General features: G+C 36.3%; 3 protein-coding genes across 6 annotated transcripts; 2 read left to right on the top strand and 1 right to left on the bottom strand.

The window, feature by feature from the left end:
* Positions 1-2,199: 2,199 nt before the first annotated feature.
* LOC135622344 (endonuclease III homolog 1, chloroplastic-like) lies at positions 2,200-8,133 on the top strand. Of its 2 annotated transcripts, XM_065124114.1 has the most exons (11): positions 2,200-2,423; positions 2,535-2,644; positions 2,921-2,984; positions 3,313-3,384; positions 3,597-3,715; positions 5,099-5,165; positions 5,310-5,401; positions 5,732-5,869; positions 5,942-6,046; positions 6,141-6,224; positions 7,729-8,133. In XM_065124114.1, the coding sequence occupies exons 1-11, from the start codon at positions 2,237-2,239 to the stop codon at positions 7,858-7,860; spliced, it is 1,170 nt and encodes a 389-aa protein (XP_064980186.1). In that variant the 5' UTR covers positions 2,200-2,236; the 3' UTR covers positions 7,861-8,133. The 2 variants fall into 2 exon arrangements, with proteins under 2 accessions (XP_064980186.1, XP_064980188.1); XM_065124116.1 differs by lacking the exon at positions 3,313-3,384.
* An 861-nt stretch (positions 8,134-8,994) lies between these two features.
* On the top strand, positions 8,995-14,720 carry LOC135622343 (gamma-secretase subunit APH1-like). The gene is made up of 6 exons (XM_065124113.1): positions 8,995-9,281; positions 11,481-11,636; positions 11,785-11,870; positions 12,078-12,203; positions 12,762-12,889; positions 14,007-14,720. Exons 1-6 carry the CDS (start codon positions 9,169-9,171, stop codon positions 14,163-14,165), a joined length of 768 nt encoding a protein of 255 aa, XP_064980185.1. The 5' UTR covers positions 8,995-9,168; the 3' UTR covers positions 14,166-14,720.
* Positions 14,721-15,336: 616 nt separating this feature from the next.
* LOC103996752 (uncharacterized) lies at positions 15,337-20,565 on the bottom strand. Of its 3 annotated transcripts, XM_009417740.3 has the most exons (9): positions 20,382-20,564; positions 20,244-20,281; positions 19,941-20,112; positions 19,622-19,684; positions 19,363-19,429; positions 19,159-19,259; positions 17,211-17,255; positions 16,577-17,047; positions 15,337-15,796 (listed from the first exon to the last, which is right to left on the bottom strand). In XM_009417740.3, exons 3-9 carry the CDS (start codon positions 20,076-20,078, stop codon positions 15,626-15,628), a joined length of 1,056 nt encoding a protein of 351 aa, XP_009416015.2. In that variant the 5' UTR covers positions 20,079-20,112; positions 20,244-20,281; positions 20,382-20,564; the 3' UTR covers positions 15,337-15,625. The 3 variants fall into 3 exon arrangements, with proteins under 3 accessions (XP_009416015.2, XP_064980184.1, XP_009416014.2); XM_065124112.1 differs by lacking the exon at positions 20,244-20,281 and having other exon boundaries at positions 16,577-16,960; positions 20,382-20,565; XM_009417739.3 differs by lacking the exon at positions 20,244-20,281 and having other exon boundaries at positions 20,382-20,563.
* Positions 20,566-22,309: the final 1,744 nt, after the last annotated feature.

Below are 22,309 nucleotides of genomic sequence, written 5' to 3'. Positions count from 1 at the left end.
TAGACAAAGAATCTGTCAGCCGAATACTCTAGATCCAACAAACAAAAGGCTATTATATAATATATAGGCAATCAGTTTCATTTAGAGTCACAATTCATGATAAGGGCAATCACATACCAATTACTTGTTTTTGGTTTGAATGTTAGTCTTCAGTGTAAATAGTATTTTCTTTAGAAGCAAATATTGTCATGATAAAGAAAACAAAAATAACCTGTAATAACCTTCAAGTTATTTCTTTCTTAGTTTATTTCCTACAGGTCACAACAAAATATCAAGAAGATACAAGGCGTCTACATTAAGTTTATACTTTTAGGCAATGCAACCTGTAGATTGTCCACCTTATAAATCTCTAACCATACCACCGCAACCATAACTTTATGATACACCTAGTCTGTAAGAAATTTAGTGTCTATAACAATTGAAGTGTGTAACTACACTGAGAAAATTGTCTAAATGATCACACGTTTGATGAATACATACCATATACTAGGAGGCATTATCTTTAGTCTTGTTCAAGTCAGAGTGAGAGAGACAAACAGTGAAAAATGAAATCACAATATCTAAAATTTCCAACACCCGTTCTTTATCATTATTCCTTACACCATAACATAAAAATGCATGTAGGTCTTGAAGCCTTTACCAATTGTTTCTATGAACCACCCTTTTGAACCAGATGCACAGACCAAAGATCCTAAAATTCTTAGTACTGCTTTTGGAAGGTTAGTGAACAAAAGAAGTTTGAGTCTTGTCCTATAAAAACATTTTCTTTTCCTCTTAACATAGCCTCTTCATCTACAGTAGTGTAATCCAACAAGCAGATGCGTACCTAGAAGTTTATTCCCTTGGCTACATCCATGAAACCTTGTCCAACCTAATGTACTGGTCCTCGATAACTAGTTATCAACTTGGCTTCTCTCTGGTCAGAGTGTGGTTATTTGGCCCACGTAGATGGACATCCTAAGATTCAAAGATTTCAACTAGTACAGGGAATTAAGGCTGCTCTTTCATTCTTAATGAATGAAAAAAATAGCTTCAAAGAAGAACTACATCTCATATGCTAGGTTCTATGGAAGATTCACCAATTGGTACTAAAACCGAGAGACAAAATCCATATGCAAACCTGCTGTCATGTCCAAGTGGAATTAGACATGATGCAATTATATGTAAACATATAAGTATAATTTACCTGTATTTCTGCTTGCGGTTGCAGAAACTGCTTTGACACGGATATAAGCTGAGTTCTGTCCATATTCAAACATCTAAAATAACCTCAAGAAGAAGATGCCATTCACTTGGCTAAGTATCCTCTCATTCTCTTTTCCCAATATTCCTTTTCTTGTTGCAATCAATTTCAAAGTGCCCTTATCCCAGAAATGAATTATGATCCATGCAGCTGCCTTATTTATCACTTATCTAGCCGATGTATATATATATATATATATATATATATATATATATATATATATATATATTGTTGCTTTCCTCCAAGTTCCATATTATTGACAGTCATAAAACTAGAAGCAAGTGCATACAGAGAATCAAGGGGGAAAGAACAGTTTGTATATCGGTCCTCTTTGACTATTAGATCTTTCAATGGAGAGGATTGGGGAACTCGATTCCAGGAGAAAGAACGTCCGGCGGAAGATCCAAGTTCCTACTGGGTCAGCACAATCTACATTTCAAAGGCAACATGTTTGGGAAAAAATACTGAAGATTCTGTTTTTCAGCACCTACTTTGTGAACCATCAACAGACATTGAATCGGACTGCATCAATCGATAGAAGATCAACACCTAAGAGGATCTTAGGAGACTAACCAGATTTCGGAGATCAACGGCGGAACATTGATGGTTGTAGGGGTTTCCAAAGGGTTGGGGGCAGAGCATCAAGGAGACGAGGTCGACGAAATCTCCCCATCACGAGAAGCGGATATTAGGGGGTTCCAAATCGAGGGCTTTTGGTGTTCTGCTCCTACGCCGTCCTCTTTAATATGTGAAGACCAAATGCGAAACAAATAAAAATTGTATAGGGTGTTTTCTGGAAAAGTGCCTATATATTGATAATATTCGCATCCCACAAGTATTTACTCACTATTCTACCTGCCTCATAACTGGACTGGAAAAACGAAGCACCAACTCGAACCTGGCCCAATTCTGAAGTCACGTCATCAGAATGAGTAATATTTTACGTGCCAGTCTTTTTATTCCTTAGATCGCATCGGTCCCACAAATTCCCAAATGCCTCGTTCGCTCGTCGCCCAAGCCCTCTCTGCAAGGATCTCCTTGCTTCCGCTCTCTTCCCACGCCAAAACCCTAAGGATGTCCGTTACCCGGCGCTCCTCCCGATCCCTCTCGTCGGAGGCCGAAAGCCCCAGCTCGGAGTGCGATCCAAACCTCGATTTCCAGCATTTAGAGCCGGAAAAAGGTGACATTTTTCTACTAATGCGTGTCTCAGAAATACTGGACTTTTGTTAAATCAAATCGTTTATTTGTTGAAGGCGAGAACGATGACTGAAGTTTCATGTTCTTTCTCCAGGTTGTGATGTGTCTGATGGAGAGAAACGTTTTTACGGGAGGAAGAAGAGGGCGAAAAGAATCATTGAAGTCGATGGGGAGACTGCAAAAGAAGAATCTGCTGACAAAAAAGTAAGTGTTTGTCTTCAAACGAAGTTTTGTCTTATTTTTTTCTAACATATCTGGACGCAATTTTATCAGGTTGTTTTCGTTAGCTTTGTATTCTTGTAATAAGAAGAGCATTAGTTCTCTCTTTAGGTATCAGCTTCATAGTCACTAATTTTCCTACTTAGCTTCTCCAAAGTTTCATCTGTTTTTTTTTTCCCAATCCAGAATTTGCCTCTAATTTGCTTCTTTTTCCACGTCTCCAGCACTTGACTAATCTTAGTGGACCAACTTTACTTGCAGGTTAGTGGCCCGATTGACATTGAAGATTTTGCGTATCATAAGATCAATCTATCTGCAACTTCTAGTAAGAGCAACTCTGTTATCTAAATTTTATTTATATAGTTCCTTTCCGTGTAGCATATGTCATTTTAACAATTGGTAGCTTGGCCATTCGATATAAGTGATAAATGCTGTTGGTGTTCTTGTATGAGAAAAAAAAAAGGAAAAGAAAAGAGCAGAGGACAGTTCAAAGTTTCTTTAAAATTTTTTTTTTAGTGTTAGAAGCATGACACATTATTTCTTTGATGAATTGGTCATATGCTTGCATTCACGTTGCTCTTATTGTACCTATACCTAAATTGATGCTACCACATTTATCTACTAATCATGTTTCAATTTGATGTTTCCCGCAGATGGTATAAATATTAGTGCATCTTTCCCCACTCATAAGACGAAGAGTACTCACCTGTCCATAAAATCTAAAGGTACTAGACAAAGGCATAAGAAGTAGGGTACAAAATGTGAAGAAGCATCATGTTTTTCCTATTAGTACTGATAAGAAGAATTAGTGTTTCTTTTTCTAATTATATATTCGATCAGAATAAGATGTTAGCAAAGTCAGGAGAATGGGGGGTTTTAATTCGATTTTATCATAATTCTATGATGTGGTGAAAATTAAATTTTAATATTACTGCAGCTAACCTGCCAGCAAATTGGGAAGCTGTCTTTGATGGGATTAGGAAGATGAGGTTGGCTGAGGATGCTCCTGTAGACACTATGGGATGTGAAAAGGCAGGGCTTTCTTTACCACCTAAGGTATCTAAACTTGTCTTAGAGTTTACTGGTAAAACTCTTCACTCTTTTTAATTTGAAAAATGGAACTTATTGTATCAGCTGGTCTTTATTTACCCTTCATGGTAAAAAATATTTTTAGTCAATCTATTTTACATTATTCATCACTAAATTTTGCACCTCTGCTGTGTTATATCTTTGCTTCTCTCCCCTTCTCCCTCTTGCACCCTTTCTTGCTACCTCTCTCTTATCTTTAATTCTCTTTTTGTAGTCTTATTCAGTTTTAACATTTTAAGTAGAAATGTGAATGTCTTGTGTTATCAAAAAAATGATTTTGTCATGGAGCTTTTCTGAATGAAAAGCTTGCCTTTATCATCACTTGCATCTCATCCATGCTTTTAGTGAGGTCTCTATGAGAAAAACTATGATGGATGCATCCACCTATAGTGGTTGTAATCTTGAGTTATAGATATAGGCCTTGTGACTAAGTGTTTTAAATTAAGCATGACTAAGACTGAATATAAGATGTAATAAGTAAAACTTTTATATACCTTGAGTCCATTATTTGACTAGATGAAGAGATTAACGGAGATATTGAACATAGAATATAGACTATATGGCCAAAATGGAGAGGGATGTTTGGAGTTTTGTGTACTTTCTGGGTATGTTTTATGGAATTGAGATGCTGGATGGTTAGGAAATAATTATATAAAAAGTTTGTGTTATTGATATAAGAATATTAAGGTGGATGTGTGGAGATACTAGAAAAGATAAAAAAAAGAAATATTTTCATTTGTGAACTAGTATAGCCTTGATAGAGAATAAAATGAGTTAGAATTATTTAAGATGATATGGATATGTACTAGGGATATATGTAGATACTATAGTTAGATGAAACACAATTGGTATTAGTGGTCTAAGGAGAGACAAAGAAAGATTTAAGAAAACTTTATTAGAAACTATAATGAAGATTTAAATGCTTAAAAGATGAAGGGAAATATGTCATACCTCCCATTTTTTAGTGAATTTTAACAAAAATGCAGTGGTGTCCCTTCTCTGTTACCATCCTTTTTTGTTCCTTTTTTATCCTTGATATTCTTCCGAGTTTCTTTTTTTTTGTAGTCTTTGCATAGGTTTAAAAGATGCTGTAGGAAAAATCAAGTAAGAACATTAACCAGTCTTAAATAAATGGGTCAAAAGGATTCGTGTACCCAACCCATATAATTTGGTGTTAAGATTTTTTTTTTAATTTCTTGTACTTACATCTGGATTAAATGCCGTGTATCCAAAATAAAGATAAGATTTCGTCTTATTGTCTATTGTTTTTCTGTGGTCATATACTCATTTAAAGTCATCAAATAGGTTCGATTATGTTGGACAACTTAAGCTCTTTTGACCTGTAATCAGGAACGAAGATTTGCAGTTTTGGTGTCTTCCCTTCTGTCGAGCCAAACTAAAGATGCAGTCACAAATGGTAAGTTCTTGTCATCTCTTCTTCATCTGGATCCACTATTGGAGTCAACTTAGAAAATCCAGGAACATACTTATGTTCTTCAATTTGATGCATTTTCACAGAATATGATGTCTGTTTTACTTGGTAATTGAACTAGGAGTTCAGGTGCCATAAAGCGTCTTTCGGATAAGGGTTTACTGGATGCAGATGCTATTGTCAAAAGTGATGAAGCTACTATTGCAGGCGTGATTTATCCAGTATATCTTTAACATATTCTGACTAAGTTTCTGTTCAGGCCATTTCTCTTGTTCAACTCCGATCAGCTGCTATTAGATAAACATTATGAATGTCCATTTGAGATCTTCTTTTCCTTTTTTCGTCTAAGTTACTTGGTCATGGCTAGAAACAGTTCTCTTTCATCAATGACATTCTTACATCATTTTTATTCGTTATGAGAAACTTACTAGTATTTTTTAAAAGACATGGAGTGACATTCTTACATCATTTTTATTCTCATCCTGCTTGCTGATTTATCTTATTCTTACTTGAGAGAAAGTAATGGAGTGATATTCTGTCTTTTCATTTAGGTTGGATTTTATTCACGGAAAGCCCATTACCTGAAAAAAGTTGCTGAAATTTGTCTTGAAAAGTATCAAGGAGATATCCCAAATTCTTTAAATGAATTGCTTGCACTTCCTGGAGTAGGCCCTAAAATGGCCCACTTGGTACAGTTCATTCTTACTTTCAAAGTCGAGACTATTGCTTTATATTCTCTTATTTTTGCTTTGAATAAATAGGTTATGAATGTCGGATGGAATAATGTTCAAGGGATATGTGTTGATACTCATGTCCATCGAATTTGTAACCGACTAGGATGGGTTTCACGTCCTGGCACAAGACAGGTAATTTTACTGCATTTGAAATGATATGTAATCTCGTCCCTTTTCAGAATTAATCTAGAAAGCTAAGACATATACCTACATTGTTGTTCACTAGAAAACCTCGACTCCAGAAGAAACAAGAGTATCTTTGGAGACATGGCTACCAAAGGATTTATGGGATCCAATCAATCCCCTACTGGTATGATGAATATAGTTCATAAATTCTTTCTATTTAATGTGTTACTCTATCTATTGTAACATGAACAGAAGTTATATGACTTTGCTATATATTTTTATCAACATGTAAGATGGATGCTGAACCATGTATTGTTTATGTGTTCTACGGTGTTGCTAGTTATTTCTATGTGTGTTTTTTTGGGATTGATATTCAATTTGGATGCTTTTAGATACCCATAGTTCAAAGCCCTCTTGCTCGTTCAAAGATTGAGAAATAGAGTAGGTTCTACATCAGAAGAAATCTTCAAACTTTGATTCAAGGGCAAAGTTAAGATACATTTACCTGATTACCTACAAGGAGAGCAAACGAGGGGCTGAAAGTCTGAAGTCTGTAGCAAACTGCAGTACTGAAGAAGGATGAAATTAAAATGTGCCCCCTAAAGGCCATGCTTGCTTAATCTGATTAAGATGATCTTCTGCCTTTTCTTTCTTAGCTAAACGCTTATAGTTTCCTTCATGAAATTTATTATCACAATTTCTATCTACGTGTTGCTTTCTGAAAATGGCAATCTTTCCTTTGCCTAAGCATAGAGCTGAAAAGGCCAATATTTGATGAATTTTAATCAAATCGATTTCTCATACTAAACTATTTTTGCAACAATTTTAATTTCATATTTGCTGCCACCTTGTCTGGCAAGCTTTCTACCACATTGATAATTTTGATCTTACACAAATTAAGAGAGGAAACCTAATCACACTGAAGTATGACGAACAGGGTTGGGAGAGTTATGTTGCCAATATGGTCTAACCGTTGCTTATTGGCTTTGTCATCTAAGATTTACTGATTTTGACAACATTTTTAGCACTGGTTTATTAATACCTTTATTGTTGCTCCTTTCTAAATATGGCTACTGTAAATAATCACTTTCAATTTTTTGTTTTCCCTTTATTTTAGAGGCATTCTACCTCAACTGGCACGATATGTTTTGATTGGCTTTCCTCTAAATATGAGAAGGTTTTCTGTAGCAACAAGTAGATTTTATTTAGTAAATGATTTATTGTAACTACTCTAAATATTATAACAAGTAGATTATATTTCGATTGGGTTTCCTCTAAATATGAGAATGGCCATATATGTCTAGAAAAATACTGTCCTGTACTGATAACCCAAACAGCCTGGATGCATGTATCCACCTAGGATCACTGACTTGCAAGTATACATTTTGGCATTTGTGGTATGTGCAAAGTGCTTCCATGCATGCTTACCAGCTGTGGCTCAAGTGGTAACTGAAGATAGCTAACCATGGCCGAGTAGAATCCATTTTTCATTAAGATCTTGGCCTCTTTTTTATTACTTTGTACCTAAGAGGAACTTTCAATTTATGTGCAGTTAATTATTGAGGTAGCAGTTTTCTGTAACTTATGTTTTGTTTATGAAATGCATGTGGCTGTAACAATAAGGCTTTCTCTTTTCTTTGACCTCTAGTTGTACTGATTTGTGGATTCTCCAATGTGTCTTCGATCAGGTTGGATTCGGACAGACAGTGTGCACTCCCCTCAGGCCCCAGTGCGGCAGCTGTGGCATAAACCAACTCTGCCCGTCTGCTTTCAAGGAATCGGCGAGCCCGAACTCAAAGGCTAAAAGATCACAGAAATAGAAGACCTCAACCCTCCCATTTAAGCATCTGGACATTTTGGTTCTTCTGGTTCTTCTGGTTCTTCGTTCTGATACTAGTTGCAGTTGTAGAAGCTTGTTCACTCTTCTGTAGGCAATGTACTAATTTGGTTCTCATGTTAAAATGCAGCAATCTTGCTTACAAACATACTGTTAGTATCTGTACATGAAGATGTCATATTCTAAATGTGACTACATTAATGTTCATAAAATGCTTCTTTTGCAAGAATTGCAGCTTCCTCTTTTGCTTTCTCAATTTGTCTCGTTACTGGAAAGTGAGACTATTCTTCTGCCTTTGTCTGCTGATCTGCAGTGATAATATCCAAAGAGATTGTTCTTGGATCATTGATCAGGACAATATGTAAGGCCAACTACTTGACCTTTCTTTCGATCTTTAATATTTTTAATTAAATCAAAAGTATTTAAATATTTTTTTAGTATATCAGTATTTCTTTTTCAAAGAATAAATTCCTAAGATGGAATTTGTACTCAGAACTATCAATTTAATTGACACCTTTCAATAAAATCTTCTTATGGTTTGATGGCAGAAACATAAACTTAACTAATCTGATTTCTAATTTTTTTATTTAGTTCAAACTTTCAACAAATAAGTAATATGCAATTATTATTACTGCTTTCCGGACGCTAAAATAGAGAAGAAACAAAGTCAACTAAAATAAAATATACTACTTTTCAGACAATTATTATTCTACATGAAAATTGTTGTTCCTTTTTTTATGATTTTATTTTACATTAATAAGTTGCATATACATTTTAATATATTACATGTCTCTCCAAATGTTAAGATCTTTCACAAAATTCAAGTTAATCATTTTTAACCACCATTAGCATTAGTTTATTTAAACTAAAGAAATTTATAAATATATAAAAAATATATCTAATTTTTTTAGATTACTCAAATTGGGAACTCGGATTCATGCTGGTGATAAATGTTGAGTTTCAATTAATAAAAAATATTAGCTATATCATCAATATAGATTAAAAATTAACATAATAGTTAATTTATAGTATTTGGTGAGGAACAATAATAGTAGTAGTAGTAGTAGTAGTAGTATATATATATATATATATCCCCAAAATAGATATAATAAAAAGATCGCGCGTTCAACTAAAAGTCTTCCCCCTTCTCTCGGCTTTGCGCATTCGATCGAGCGAGCGAGACAGAGCAAGGGATAGAGGAGGAAGCGGAGGCTGATAACGCCGGGATCGAGGAGGCGGACGGCTGCCAGGTGGTAGCGGTGGTGGGGAGCGGCGGCAAAGGTCGGATCCGATGACGGTGGCGGCGGGGTTGGGGTACGTGCTGATATCGCTCGGCCCCGCGCTCTCCCTCTTCGTCTCCGTCATCGCCAAGAAGCCCTTCCTCATCCTCACCCTCCTCGCCAGGTCTTCTATTTCTTCACACCCCTTGTCAATCGATCGCAGAAACGTACATATAGTTTAGGGTTCTAAGAATGCATTCCATTTCTCTTTACGGATCTTCTAATTGATTTCCGGTCTTCTCCACCATTTGGATTTCAACTAATATCTTTGTTAAATTTATTTACTTGTAATTGGATAAGAATGGGAAATTTGACAAAGTTGGATCGCTAGTGGAAGGAGGATTATCCTTTTCGTGCGAATATGAAAGAGATGAATTGGGCAGAGATGTGTATTATTCACGTAGCAACTTTGGTTTGGATATTTGGTTTGCTGGAAGAACAAGTTGTAATTTTCTCTCTCATATGTTTTTGAGCACTAGGACTCAGCTCAAACATTTGAGCGTGGTTATTAGTCTGGAATTTGTTGTATAAGGAGCTTCGTGGTCAAGCATTTGTATTTACATAAAAGCATATTTTGAGGGGCTATTCGACTGCTCGTAATTCATTCTTTTGTCGTTTAGAAATACATATTTAATAATAAGCTTTTTGGTTGTAAATGCTACGTAGTCATTTGTTTTTTTTGCATATTTTAGTGTAAATGTAACAATTTGGTTGTTTGGTCAACATTGGGGCTTCCAAGTGATTGATGGAATGGTAGAGATGGCAGTGAGAGATTAGATGGTAGTTAGGATGGTGGTCATATGCTTATGATAGACCACAAGGTGGACAGCATGTCCATACTGGGTGGTGACAAGGGCAAACATGGTTGGGATGGGTGGAGGGAGGTGGTGGAAGAGCCAGAACTGACGGCAAGTGAGGCAACAATGGCCAGGTTGTGGATAATGTGGTGCTGGGAAAGAGGGTAGGTGGTGGATGATGTGGTTAATGATGGACAAGGTGGATGGCTGGGGTAATCATTTGAGTGGTGCAAGAGGAACCATGGTAGTCAAGATGTGTTGTAGGAGTTGTGGTTGCTCAGACTGGGTTTGATTGCAGGGCTGTTGATGGACCAGATGTGAATTGGATTGACCCCCATCCGTATTCATTGCGAGTATAAATTAGATCATTGAATCAGGTCAGGAATCAGATCAGTCGAGACAAAATCTCGAATTATATATGATTTGGTGCATCTCCAATATTCTCTTGTTGGAAAACAGGAACAGGAGGTCCAATGATAGTTTGTTTTATTTCTCCTTTATTTTCTAGGTTTATAAATTCTTCCATGAAATTTCTGAAAAAACGAGATTCTTTTCAAATATATTCTAATGATTGTTTAACAGTTGAATGAAGCAAAATGTGAATTGCATAGAAGTTCAGGTTCTTAATGAATCCTTTTCTGAAAAAAAATACCGAACAGGAAAAGGAGGCTTGCATATTTTTCTCTGTCATGCACTTTTGAGTCAGTGTTAGCAAACTCTTGATTCTCTCTGTCTTTTACATCTGTTGAGTACAGAAAGCAACATGACACTTTAGAGAAAGTTGAGTTGTCAATTTCTTGTTAAAAATAATGCCCAAATTTATTGAACTAGATCTAGATTGTTGCTGGGTTGGATTGACCCATATCCATATCCAGTCCAATTGTGAACTGATTCATCGTATCAGATTTCTGTAATTATTCATCAAATTATACTTTTGATCAAGATCTAAGATTATAATTTTGACCTGTATCTAGCTAAGTTGGGTCAGATCTTGGATCAGATTGGTTCAGATTCAATACATTGGTAGCACTAGATGATAGGATCCATAGTGTTCAGAAATTGCTTCAGTGGTCACAGATAGATGTCAAAATGCAAGCAACAAAGTTATGAGTTCTGTATCAATTGTTTTTTTAATGCTTTAAATATGTCTGGTTCCCCCAGAAATAAAAGAATTGAACTGCTTTAGTTTTGTGACTTGATTCTTATACATGTTCCATTTACATGTTTATGGCAATGTATGCAATTTTTTTCATATACCTGATGTGTTGATAACAAAATGTATGGTTGATCAATGTTGATAGATGTATTTATTCTCGTTTGATGCTTACCTGAATGAAAAAATTGCTTTGTGTGTAAAAGATGTTGCTCTAAAGAAAATATTGATAAAAGAATACTCTAATAGTTTTAGAAGTAAAAAAGAAAATCTAAGAAAACCATTCCTTTGGTTCTGCATGTCTTAAGAAATCGTAGAGGCAGATATTTCCTACACAATATGCTAATTATTATAAGGTAATTGTTGATTGCAGCATGCTGTTTTGGCTGATAAGCCTGATAGTCCTATCAGGAGCATGGAGGGGCTTTCTTCCTTTGAAATCTGCATCTTGGTGGCCTTATGTCATTCTAATTATCACGTCTGTCGGTTTTCAAGAAGCCACTCGGCTGATATTTTGGAAGCTTTACAAGTATGTTATACTTTTTATAATTGTACTATTTTCTGTTCTAGTTGCAACTTAGGCTGCACTCCGAATTCTTTTATACATGTTGTATGAAAAGTTTTTGTTATATATTATAGTCCTGGGCTCTAGAATTTACATGAATGAACTTAGCCAGGAAGTTGGAAGTCATTTTGGATGCTTTTGCTGAAGAAAAGTTCAGATCTCGACTTTCTTGGACTGATAAGATGCAAATTGCCTTAGGTAAGTTGACATTTTGTTTGAATACCTTTAGCATCTCGTGTTGGTTAAATATTAGTTGAAGTTGATCCCGTGCCATAACATGGGCAGTTGAGCATCTGATGCCTTTTCGGCAAGGCAAGGGGTTCAATCCCCAAGAGCACCTTGTGCATCTAGTAACATATGTCAAATATAAGCATACTCACTGAAGTTACTTCTAATGTCATGCAGCTGGTGGTTTAGGCCATGGTGTGGCTCATGCTGTCTTTTTCTGTGTTAGTCTTTTGACTCCTTCATTTGGCCCGGCAACTTTTTTTGTCGATAGGTGTTCACATATGCCATTTTTCCTTGTATCAGGTCAGGCATGTCTTTTTGTCTTCACATTTCCAATAATTTCTCATTTAAACACATTATCTGTTGAGACATTAACTTAATGGAAATTTTCTGGCATTGATTTATCAAGTACTTAAATACTTATCTGCAGGTTAAGTTCATGTACTTAAATACTTATCTGACATGAATTTTAGCTGCAGGTTAAGTTCATGTACAAATTATAAAATACTGATCATGGAAGGAGTATTCATGTTCATTTTGTGATTCATCATTTTCTAATCTCTCCCACATGACAGGCTTACAGCCCACCTTGAAACTTTCAGCGAAGACTCAAAAGATGAATCTTTTTCTGATATTGTCATGCATTTGTATTAGGATTTAATAATCACATATTAGCAGTAAATTTTTGGAGCTTGTTTGTCGGGTAGCTGCAAACATTAGTATCTCAAAAGAGATGAGGACCATTTTGATGTTTAATGCTGCAACAGATGTTTCATCTTCATTATGCATTTCGAGTTCGCCTTTCCTTTTGTTTTTTTATTTTATGGATTCTGCATTTGACTGATTTCTGTTATGTTGCAGCCATTATTTCACTTGGATTCATGATCATTCATACTTTTTCGATGGTTATTGCTTTCAATGCATATGCTGAAGGGAGAAAACTCGACCAAATAATCATTCCTATTATTCATATACTTGCTGCTGTCATGGTGAGTATCTGACCTCAAAGGAATTTCAATGTTCTTCTGCTGGTTTTTTTTTCTCCTAAATTTTTAGTGAACTCAATTTTTTCCCAGCTAGCTGGAGTAACTGTTTCTAATTTAGTCAATTAGGCTTTCATTTAGAAATGTATTAATTAGGCATAATTTGTTGTTTTGTTGACGAGTCATTTCAGATGTGGTTGTTGGGCTGAATTTTTGTCTATAGTGGAGGACGAGGAACTATGAGATGTCAAGAAAGTTCGAATGGGACCTCATTGGTGCCATATTTTTCTGTGTTCTGTGATAAAGAGCCCAAGAATTATTAAGTCTGAAACATAACCAAATTGCTATTAAGAGATATCCCCAAAACCTCCTTTTCTTTCTCCTTTCTCTTTCTTAAGATTGTTCAACAATAGCAAAAATCATGTAGAGCATTTACCTATAATTTCTCCTTTCTCTTTCAAAGTAATACATTACTTTGTCAAGAGACTCAACTGTCTTGGTTTATCTGACTTGTGTTACTCTAGTATGAAACCATACAAAATCAATGTGGTAATTCTAGCATTTGCCAATGTTACTTTTGACAACCCTTCAGAACAGAATTAGATGTGTGGTATTTAAGCCAAATGCTAGCCATTGTTCTTGCATAAGGTGGCAAGCCTTTTAAGTTTGTTCATTGGAGAAACTTTTGGTTGTAGTGTTGCAGAAATGTGATGCATAATGGATTTAGTCTCTACAACAGCAGCTATGGAATAACACCCAAAAAGGCAAATTCTATCAATAGGGTTCTAAGTCATCTCTTAAATTAAGATGTGTGAACTAGTAATTCTATTAATAGTCCACTATTGTTTTCCAAATAGCTGATGTTATACCAGCCTAAAAACTTTAACCAGAGAATATACACACGAAAATAAGTTAAAACACATTGAACTCTTAAAAAATGAGTTTTCACGAATTGCTTTGATGATAGATGGTCCAACAGACCATGGGGCAGAGATTCTGGTGTTGGTCATAACCTGTTTTAAGTTCTTGCAGTTCTCTGTTTAGCATGGAACGTTGCATCCTATAATGTTAATGGATCATCTTATAACTATTTATGTATACTTCCTTGCTCTTTCTGTCTCAGACGCTGATAAATCTTGCACCCGGGGGTTGTGCCATTGGAGTACCTCTTCTTTACATTATTGGAGGTGTCGTTTTGTGTCACTGCTGGCAGATGGTTTGGAGAAAACTGACTGAACAAGGAAACAGACAAAGGAATAGTTCAGACATCCATGTCTCCTAGAAGACACATGCATATCCCGATCCTCTAGTCCATTTCTTTTCTCCCCTGATTTTTATTCATGATGTCGAAATGAAAACACGAAAAGACATTCGCAATAGCTACTCGTCCATCGTATTATCATCCACACATGTGAATGTTTTGGATGAATGGAACAGTTCAACTGAACGCAGAAACCATTGGAGAACAGCACGAACAAAGCTGGGAGATGGCTCCATTTTCTGACCATGTCAACAAGGAAAGTTTTGTGTAAACAAACTTCAATTTTCTTTTTGGTGTTTGGAGGGTACAAATTGGTAACTAAAACAGAGCCGAAAGATCGCTGTATCTGATGCTACTGTCAGATTAAGGTGAAGAACCATATTTGTCTCTTATATCAGATATCTAGATTTTAAGCAGTATGGATCATGTGGGAACAATGTAATGCCCTATAAGAGGATGTTGATGCAGGTGAACTCGAGGATAAATGCTTTTGTTGCAATTAGAAGTTTGTTCTTATTTGTCTAACTTGAAAATTATTCACGGAAGAGAAAATTGATGGAAACTCTCAGTTGATTATTGATGAAAAGTACTGTGGGTGAGTATGAATGATCAATATGCGACAGGAATTGGTAAGGTGAAGTGACGACAGGTGCGTGTGCCTGTCTGTGTCTGTCGGCCTTTCACTGTATGATTTCTGCACTTTTACTAATGGGAGGAGGATTTCTTTTATCAAGAATTTAGATTTTGTATAATTCGTTTTCTGTATGCCAAATTTGTTGAATCCTCACAGAATTGGTTGTCCTGATCATAAATTCATTAGGTAAACCGATGATATCGTATACTGATCTTTTTCGAACTTTATTGGGAAATTGTTATGGTGGAAATTGTTATGGTTTCAATATACTGTCTCGTTCGTAGATGAATCGAACATAGCAAACAAATATAGATAAACACATCACTTCCATACATAAAATTCATCAGACAACACAGAAAAGAGAACGCAAATCATAAATCAATTACTCAACAACATAACCACTGGAAACAGCATGCGTAGGCACATCTCATCTTTAATTTCAAATCAACTGTACAAAAACATAACCATGCTATGTGTCTTCTTATACCTATATAACGAGTGGACACAAAGTTCATCAGACAGATATGGAAAAGAAGTCTGTGAGTACATAAATCGAACTTAAGAAACAAATCCCGGTGTACGCATAACATATCGCTTGATACATCAAATTCACCAGACGGTACAGAAAAGAGGTCTACATAAACTGAACTTGGAAAGACAAATCCTGGTAATACATATCATCTACAAAATGATAACACTCACAGCCTTTCAGCAAGCTCATGGATCCAATATTTCCAAACCTTATTTAGAAAATAAAATAAAAAATTTAACATTTGAGATGTACATCATGACACCAAGCTAACGAGATTGCAACTACGAGAACAACATCTTCTCTCATTAAATATGTTCACTTGAAAAAGAATTTCCATATCTCCCTGTCCGACACTTCAGTAACAACATGGATGCCAAAAATACCCTCCTCATCCACCATAGCTCTTAGTTGTCGTGCTACACCATTGGAACCTATAAAGCTTTTCTTCACAGCCAAATACAACACTCCATATGGCGGTCGCAGACACTGAATAAAAGAATCCAGTCAGTTACAGTTGCCAAATGTCGACAATGGAACACATATTTCAAATTACTTTTGTATTTGTATCGAATATTGTACTTGTCAGATATGTATTCGATCTCTAAAACTATCATTAGAGAAAAAAGAAATGCCTAAGATACTGAGAGTTATACATCATGACTACTACTTTAGAGAACTTATTCTACTTATATATCATTATTTTTATAATATAGATGGATTCATGATTAGATGGGATGTTGATGCTTCCTGGATTCCTGGCCATTATATCAAGGTAAATATCTGTAATATTATCGAACTAAAACTAAGCTAATTGAGATTCTACCAACAGTGGCATCATTCAAGTTAAGGCTTCCGTCATTTCATGTTTTGTATTGGCTACACACCCCCTCTATGATGTAACAATGACATAACAGCCAAAATGACAAATAAAAAGCAAAGATTAACTTTCAGGCTTCGCATTCTAGTATGCAGTCAGTAGAGATATATATAATAACTTAGATGAATCAGACAATTGCATCTGCAGTCAACATGAGATGACCATGCACAACATACTTGCCAGATTCTGCATAAAGGAGAAGGCTCAGAGTCTACTGGAGGTAATGAAAGCAGATCTAGAATTGTGCATGAATTATAAATAAGATTGAAATGATCCAAAGGAGAGTGGCTAGTTTACCAAGTTTCTCATGATATCGGTTCCAGGAATCTCATGAACTTCTGATATCAACAACCAATTTAAAGAATAAAGAGAAGAAAAGTCCAACAAACCTTTGTTATGAGGGCATATAGCTTCTTCAAGGAGTTGACCGAGTGAGGGATCTCAGTAACCAAAATAACATCATAGCCACCATCTCCTGGGTCTGTCTCGCTTGCCCTTTCCCAGGCCCGGCTTCCAGAGAGCTTCCTTGACCGTCTCGAGCAAGTTTCATGAGCAATTGCACTTCCCTCCTGACTGCTACATGCATCCAGATAGTCATCTTCAGAGAAGCTGAGGTTAGCCCCTTGTGCCAACTCGAAATCATCCACCCTCACCACAGATAGGACAGTGGGGAGCTCCTCCCAGTCCCCAGCATAGAAGTGGACATCAGAAGTTAACTGCTGTCGAGATGGAGTGAGAGGACTCTCCGGTTGGCGGCTCTGCTTGTCCCTAGCCTGCTCAAGATTTGCAAGGACATTGGGTATGGTTGTGCATCTTATAGTTTCAGCATTCAGATCATGGAAATGAACTGTGGAAGCACCCTGTGACAAGTTTGCATGAGAAAAATTCGGCTTGATATAACATGATGAAGGATGATATTGTTTTGGATCATAATTTAAAACAGTTAAAACTTAGCAAGATACAGTTGCTCCATGAGTTTATGTCGAATTTGAGTATCTTCGTCATACAAAAATAGATAAATACCTTCAGACAAGCAAAAGTCCCAGCTATGCCATAACCACAACCAAGCTGCAGGAATTGTTAACAAAAAATTAGAACAAATATATTGTTTTTTCAGTAGGAAAAGAACAGTCAAATATCCTGGATTCCTCTACTAATGAATAAAGTCAATAACATTTAACTTGTGATAGAATGTAGGTGAGATTTAAAATGAGGAACAGAAAGTAAAAGACAAGACAGAAATACAAGGTACATCCAGAATATCAACGGAAAGAGGATAAAAATTAAAAAATGCGGCAAGCAAGGAGTGTCTCGCTGGCAAGAGAAACATTCATAAAAATCAGAAAGCAAGAAGTGCTGTAGGTACAGATGGTCTTAACAAAAGTAAAACTTTAGTTGCAAGTACATATAGCCACATTTAAGAAGGAATTTTTCCAATTTGAACAGTAAGAACATGGTGGTTTTATAGAATCATATAGGAAAACCTTAAATACAACCAAAAATAATATTTCTTGACTTCAGATCACTGGTTTGAAAATGACCAAATTTCCTCAGTACCAATGAACAAAGGAACTGATCATATAACCAAAGAGAAAACAAGTTTTAGCATATGCTCCTCATTGACCAGGAGTGAAATCCACAAAATTCACTTGGTCGCAAAAGGAAGATTCATAAGATCATCATGTTGATTTTAATATTTCTTTTAATTAAACCAGTTGTACCACCAGTTTTAGTGCTACAGTTCCCTCTGCAAAAACAAGTGGGATAGAAGCATAATTCCTCTCTCCAGTCAATAATCCGCAGATGCAGCACAGGAGGAAGAGAACAAATGAAGATTACATCAAATATTGGGAAAACACTCAAAATGATATGATAATGTTGCTAGCATTGGGATGACAGAGAGATGAGATGACTTTTAACAATATAATGTTCAGCATTAGATTAATTCAAGGTATGAGTTATATGTAAATAAACTTCAATGCGCAATCATCAAGTAAAGAAAAAAAAGAATGCAGGTTCAGAAGGAACAGTCACATGTGTCCCAAAAGAATCATCTAGTCAAACATGCAATGAAGAACTCGTACCTGCTCATTTAATTAGTTAGCAAGCCTACATGCAAGTTCTAATGATAGGATAAGAATTATGACATGAGACAGGAAAGTAGCCACAGCATAGCTGGTGCAGTCTGATTTGTGAGAAATAAGGGGATAAATTTGGCCTGACTACCAATAGCAAGCATTTAATGCACTGTCTGTTGTTCCAAGGCTTTTTTATTGGTGTCCTTTTGAACCAACGCTCACTCAGATTCTGAATATGGTTTCCACAATACAACAGATAGTGCATTTATGCATTATCTGTTGTTCCAAGGCCTTTTATTGGTGTCCTTTTGCCCTCACCCAGATTATGAATATGGTTTCCACAATACTAGTTTGAAATAGGATATAGAAGATAGACATATTTATGCTTAGCATGATAAGATAAGGGAGGCAAAGAGAATCAAAAGGACATGCAATTGAAATCCCATGCAAATAAATGTAGGTAATTATAGGCCTAAGGGTAGCAAATGAAGCCACAGAGAGGTGCTACAGCCTACAGTCATGCCCAAGAAAAATGAGAGCAATAAAGACAATACTAGGAAAGATGCGGACATCTAGAGAATATTGGAGAGTTAACTTGGAGAGTCATAAAAGGATTAAGCTATTGACAACGAGAAGGTTAAAGAATGAAAACTATAAAAGAGGGACTGAGCCCTTTCAAAAAAAAAAAAAAATTGTGAAGAAGAATCATTGAAGCTTGGTAAAACATTTTGGTGTAGCTTGAGACAACATTTTTAACTTAATCAGCTTCAATTGAATACAATATATGACATACTATTAAGCCAATGGACTCCAAGAAAGAAAAAGTTAAAGACATTAAGAGTAAGAGCTGACCAATTGAAAATGAAATGCCAGAGACTGCAACATGTAGTTACCTCTAGGATCCTTTTGCCTCTAAAAGTCAGCTGGCCATCACGAATCTCAAGCTTGAGAATGCTTACAAGATCAGTTGAACTCTCCCAACATTTCAGAAACCCTGCAATAACGCAAGGTAAACTTGAAAAAAGTTTTTCTTTTGGCAAGATAATTTAATTCACCCGACAAACTACACAAAAAGTTCTTAACACTTGTGCACTCACCATCAGATTTGGATGATGCCATCTCTGAATTCGAAAACCCAATCATGTCAGACACACTAACCCTTCCCTGGTCCACGAATAAGACAAACGGGTACATATAAGTTGAAGCAAGATGAACGTAGCACACAGCGTATTCCATCAAAGCAGAACAAGTTTGCCAGATTCGTTTTGGAATGGAAGGCAATAATTCGTTCACAGTCTGGTCCTTGAGATTAAACTAGAAATTTCTGCATAAGCAATAGCAAATTGTTGCATATACCTTAAAAATTTTGAGTCCTTGAAGATCAACATTTTCTCCAGCATATTTGTACGGATGAGCATTCTGTAAAACATGGAAGAAATGGGGACTGGTTCATAAACTCAAAAAACAAATGAATCATCCATCGCAGGAACAAAATATGAACAAAATTGTATCTGATAAGACACATTCATGCACATAGCAGAAAAAAATTCCCAAATTGCAACTCTGTGGACAAAAAGAAAATTCGCAAATCAAACACATCCATCAAGCATACCGACTAGTACTTGTCACTAAAATAGCCAAGGAGATTGTCTTAGGTAGTTAAAGAATAAAATACCTTGGAAGGAAGAATCTCGACAGCTGGTGAGGGAAGATGCAAATCCCTTTCGGAGACCATGGAAACACCAGCCTGACTGGCCTTGTCATGGGGCACCAACGCCGGCAAGCATTGCGCAAGAAGCGACGGTGCCCTCATTTGCCCTTATCTCTCTTAAGATCTACTAGCGGCACTGCCAATGCCATCAGATGCATCAAAAGTGGATCAAAGCACACGCTAAAAAGCACTACTTATGAACCTTCATTTCCACAATAAACACGGATCAAGAAAAAGAAAAAGCTTCAAGATCAACTCGATTCTCACCGCACAAACGAGAACGCTGGTACCTAGCACGAATTTTCCTAAAAAGATCGAGAAAACACATCTTTCACACACAAAAACCAGTCTTTCAACGCAAAGGATCTTCTGGACTCTGAGAAGAACAAGAATCAAAAAGGGTACCTTGATCAGCAGCAGACGTCAGGAAATCGGGGATCCCAACTGCTCGGGGGTGTCAATTAAAGACGCCAACGAGAGAGACGGCAGCAGCTTCAGCAAAGAAGCCAATCCCGTCCCACCAAATCCGCCATGAGATCGAGATCGAAGTCAAATGAGCACAACCACGTCTGTCGAGAGCGAGAGAAAGGAGCGAGGGGGGAGGAGAGAACAGATTCATGAAGGGCATTCTTGGTATTCCGATAATACCCCTTATTTTTGTGATTCCCAATATACCCCTATCAGATTAATTATCTCTTGTAGTGTTTCGTGACGACTAAACGCACGTACGAAGTCCGCGTCGAAGTAGATGGACGGCGATTAATTGAATTAATTATTTAGTTTGTATAGTTAATTAAGCGATTAATCTGCTGGTTTAATACGATTTAGTTACGAGGAGGTCAAAAACGTCCGGTCACGTGCGCCACCAATTAAATAATTGCCTCGACGCCGTACTTTTCCTGGTCCGCCTACCCTTGCATTTACCTCCCTACCCTTGTGGGGTCCTCGCAGCCGATGGCCGTGGTCGGAAAGACGGGCATGACTTGGGTGGCGAGTTTACACCGCAAAAGTCGTTCAAGTTGACTTTGTGCGGGCGCAGGCAGTGGACAGCTGAACTCAGTTATATTGTGGAAATCAATCCCAATGGAAAAATAATTATGGTGTAGTCTTGAAGTGTTGAATAATACATTAGTTTTTAGATGCTCAAATAAGGAGCAAAATTTTGGAGATGAGATACATTAGTTAAGATGCAAATATGTTAGTTAGAGCTTGGAGGAATATTGATGGTAAATAAGAAAAAATATAGTTCAATCATCAAAATTATGCAATCAAACTAATTAAAATTGAATTTTTTTTATTTCAGAAAGGAATGTGGGATACATCAAGATCCTTACTAGCTAAATTAAATGATATCTTGTAGATCATACCAATATGGTAATGGACATTTTTATTTTTAGAAATATTTTGGGTCAAATAAAAAAATATTTGTAATCAAGTTTATTTTGGATAGCTAAGGAGCCAAGACTTGCAACAAACCAGCACCAATAGGATTTAGGCAGTAGTTATGTTTGATTTAGACTAGACTCAAATCAGTAAAAAGAGAGAAAGAAGAAAATATATATTCAAAATCTCAAGATATGCTCAAGAAGCTGTAAAGCACAGATTATAGGCTGGGATCATTGCAGCTTGAATTCAAACTCAAGAAGAACATATAAAAGATAGTGTTTTGAAGCCATTTTGGCTGCAACTTAAGCTAACCACATAAAATTCAAGATAGTGTTCGCATGTCAATGACTAATCTAACAAGTACAAATAAAATTTAAGCAAATACTTGGATTTCTGATAATTCATAGCCAGTTGTATCAGGTACAGTAAAATTTTCAATGAAACAATCAAACCTTGTTGAGAACTCTTTACCATGCATTTTAGAAAGGTATTAACTCATACCTGTAACAGTTGATGCCAAATGCGTTGTCCAAATTTTGAGAGACAACTCTTCACACATCGAGCATATGAATTGAAGATAAAGAAACATGATCCTGCAATGTTGCTAAGCAATCACAGAGGAAAATTGGCTTATATTTACACTCCATATACAGATTATAGCGACAGTTTGTAAACCGAATTTCATGTTAGTCTATGCCAGTCTCTACAAAATAAGACATTTTGTGGAGGGCATCTGCTGTGCTAGATAGAAGAGAGATACATCTCACCTGAGAACAATGAGCATACATGCACTGCCTTTCTAACTAATAACCATAGACTGAAGAAATTTCTACTATTTCAGATGATGCTCTCCTTCAAAATGAACATCAAGTGAAGAAATATCTACTGTTTCAGATGATGCACTTCCTTCAAGATGAACATCAAACTCGTGCTCAGTGTCATATAAT

The sequence above is a fragment of the Musa acuminata genome, chromosome BXJ2-9, assembly GCF_036884655.1.
Source record: "Musa acuminata AAA Group cultivar baxijiao chromosome BXJ2-9, Cavendish_Baxijiao_AAA, whole genome shotgun sequence".
NCBI classification, from domain to species: domain Eukaryota; kingdom Viridiplantae; phylum Streptophyta; class Magnoliopsida; order Zingiberales; family Musaceae; genus Musa; species Musa acuminata.
Note: the sequence above shows the minus strand (reverse complement) of the source record. Positions and strands in the feature narration are given on the sequence as shown.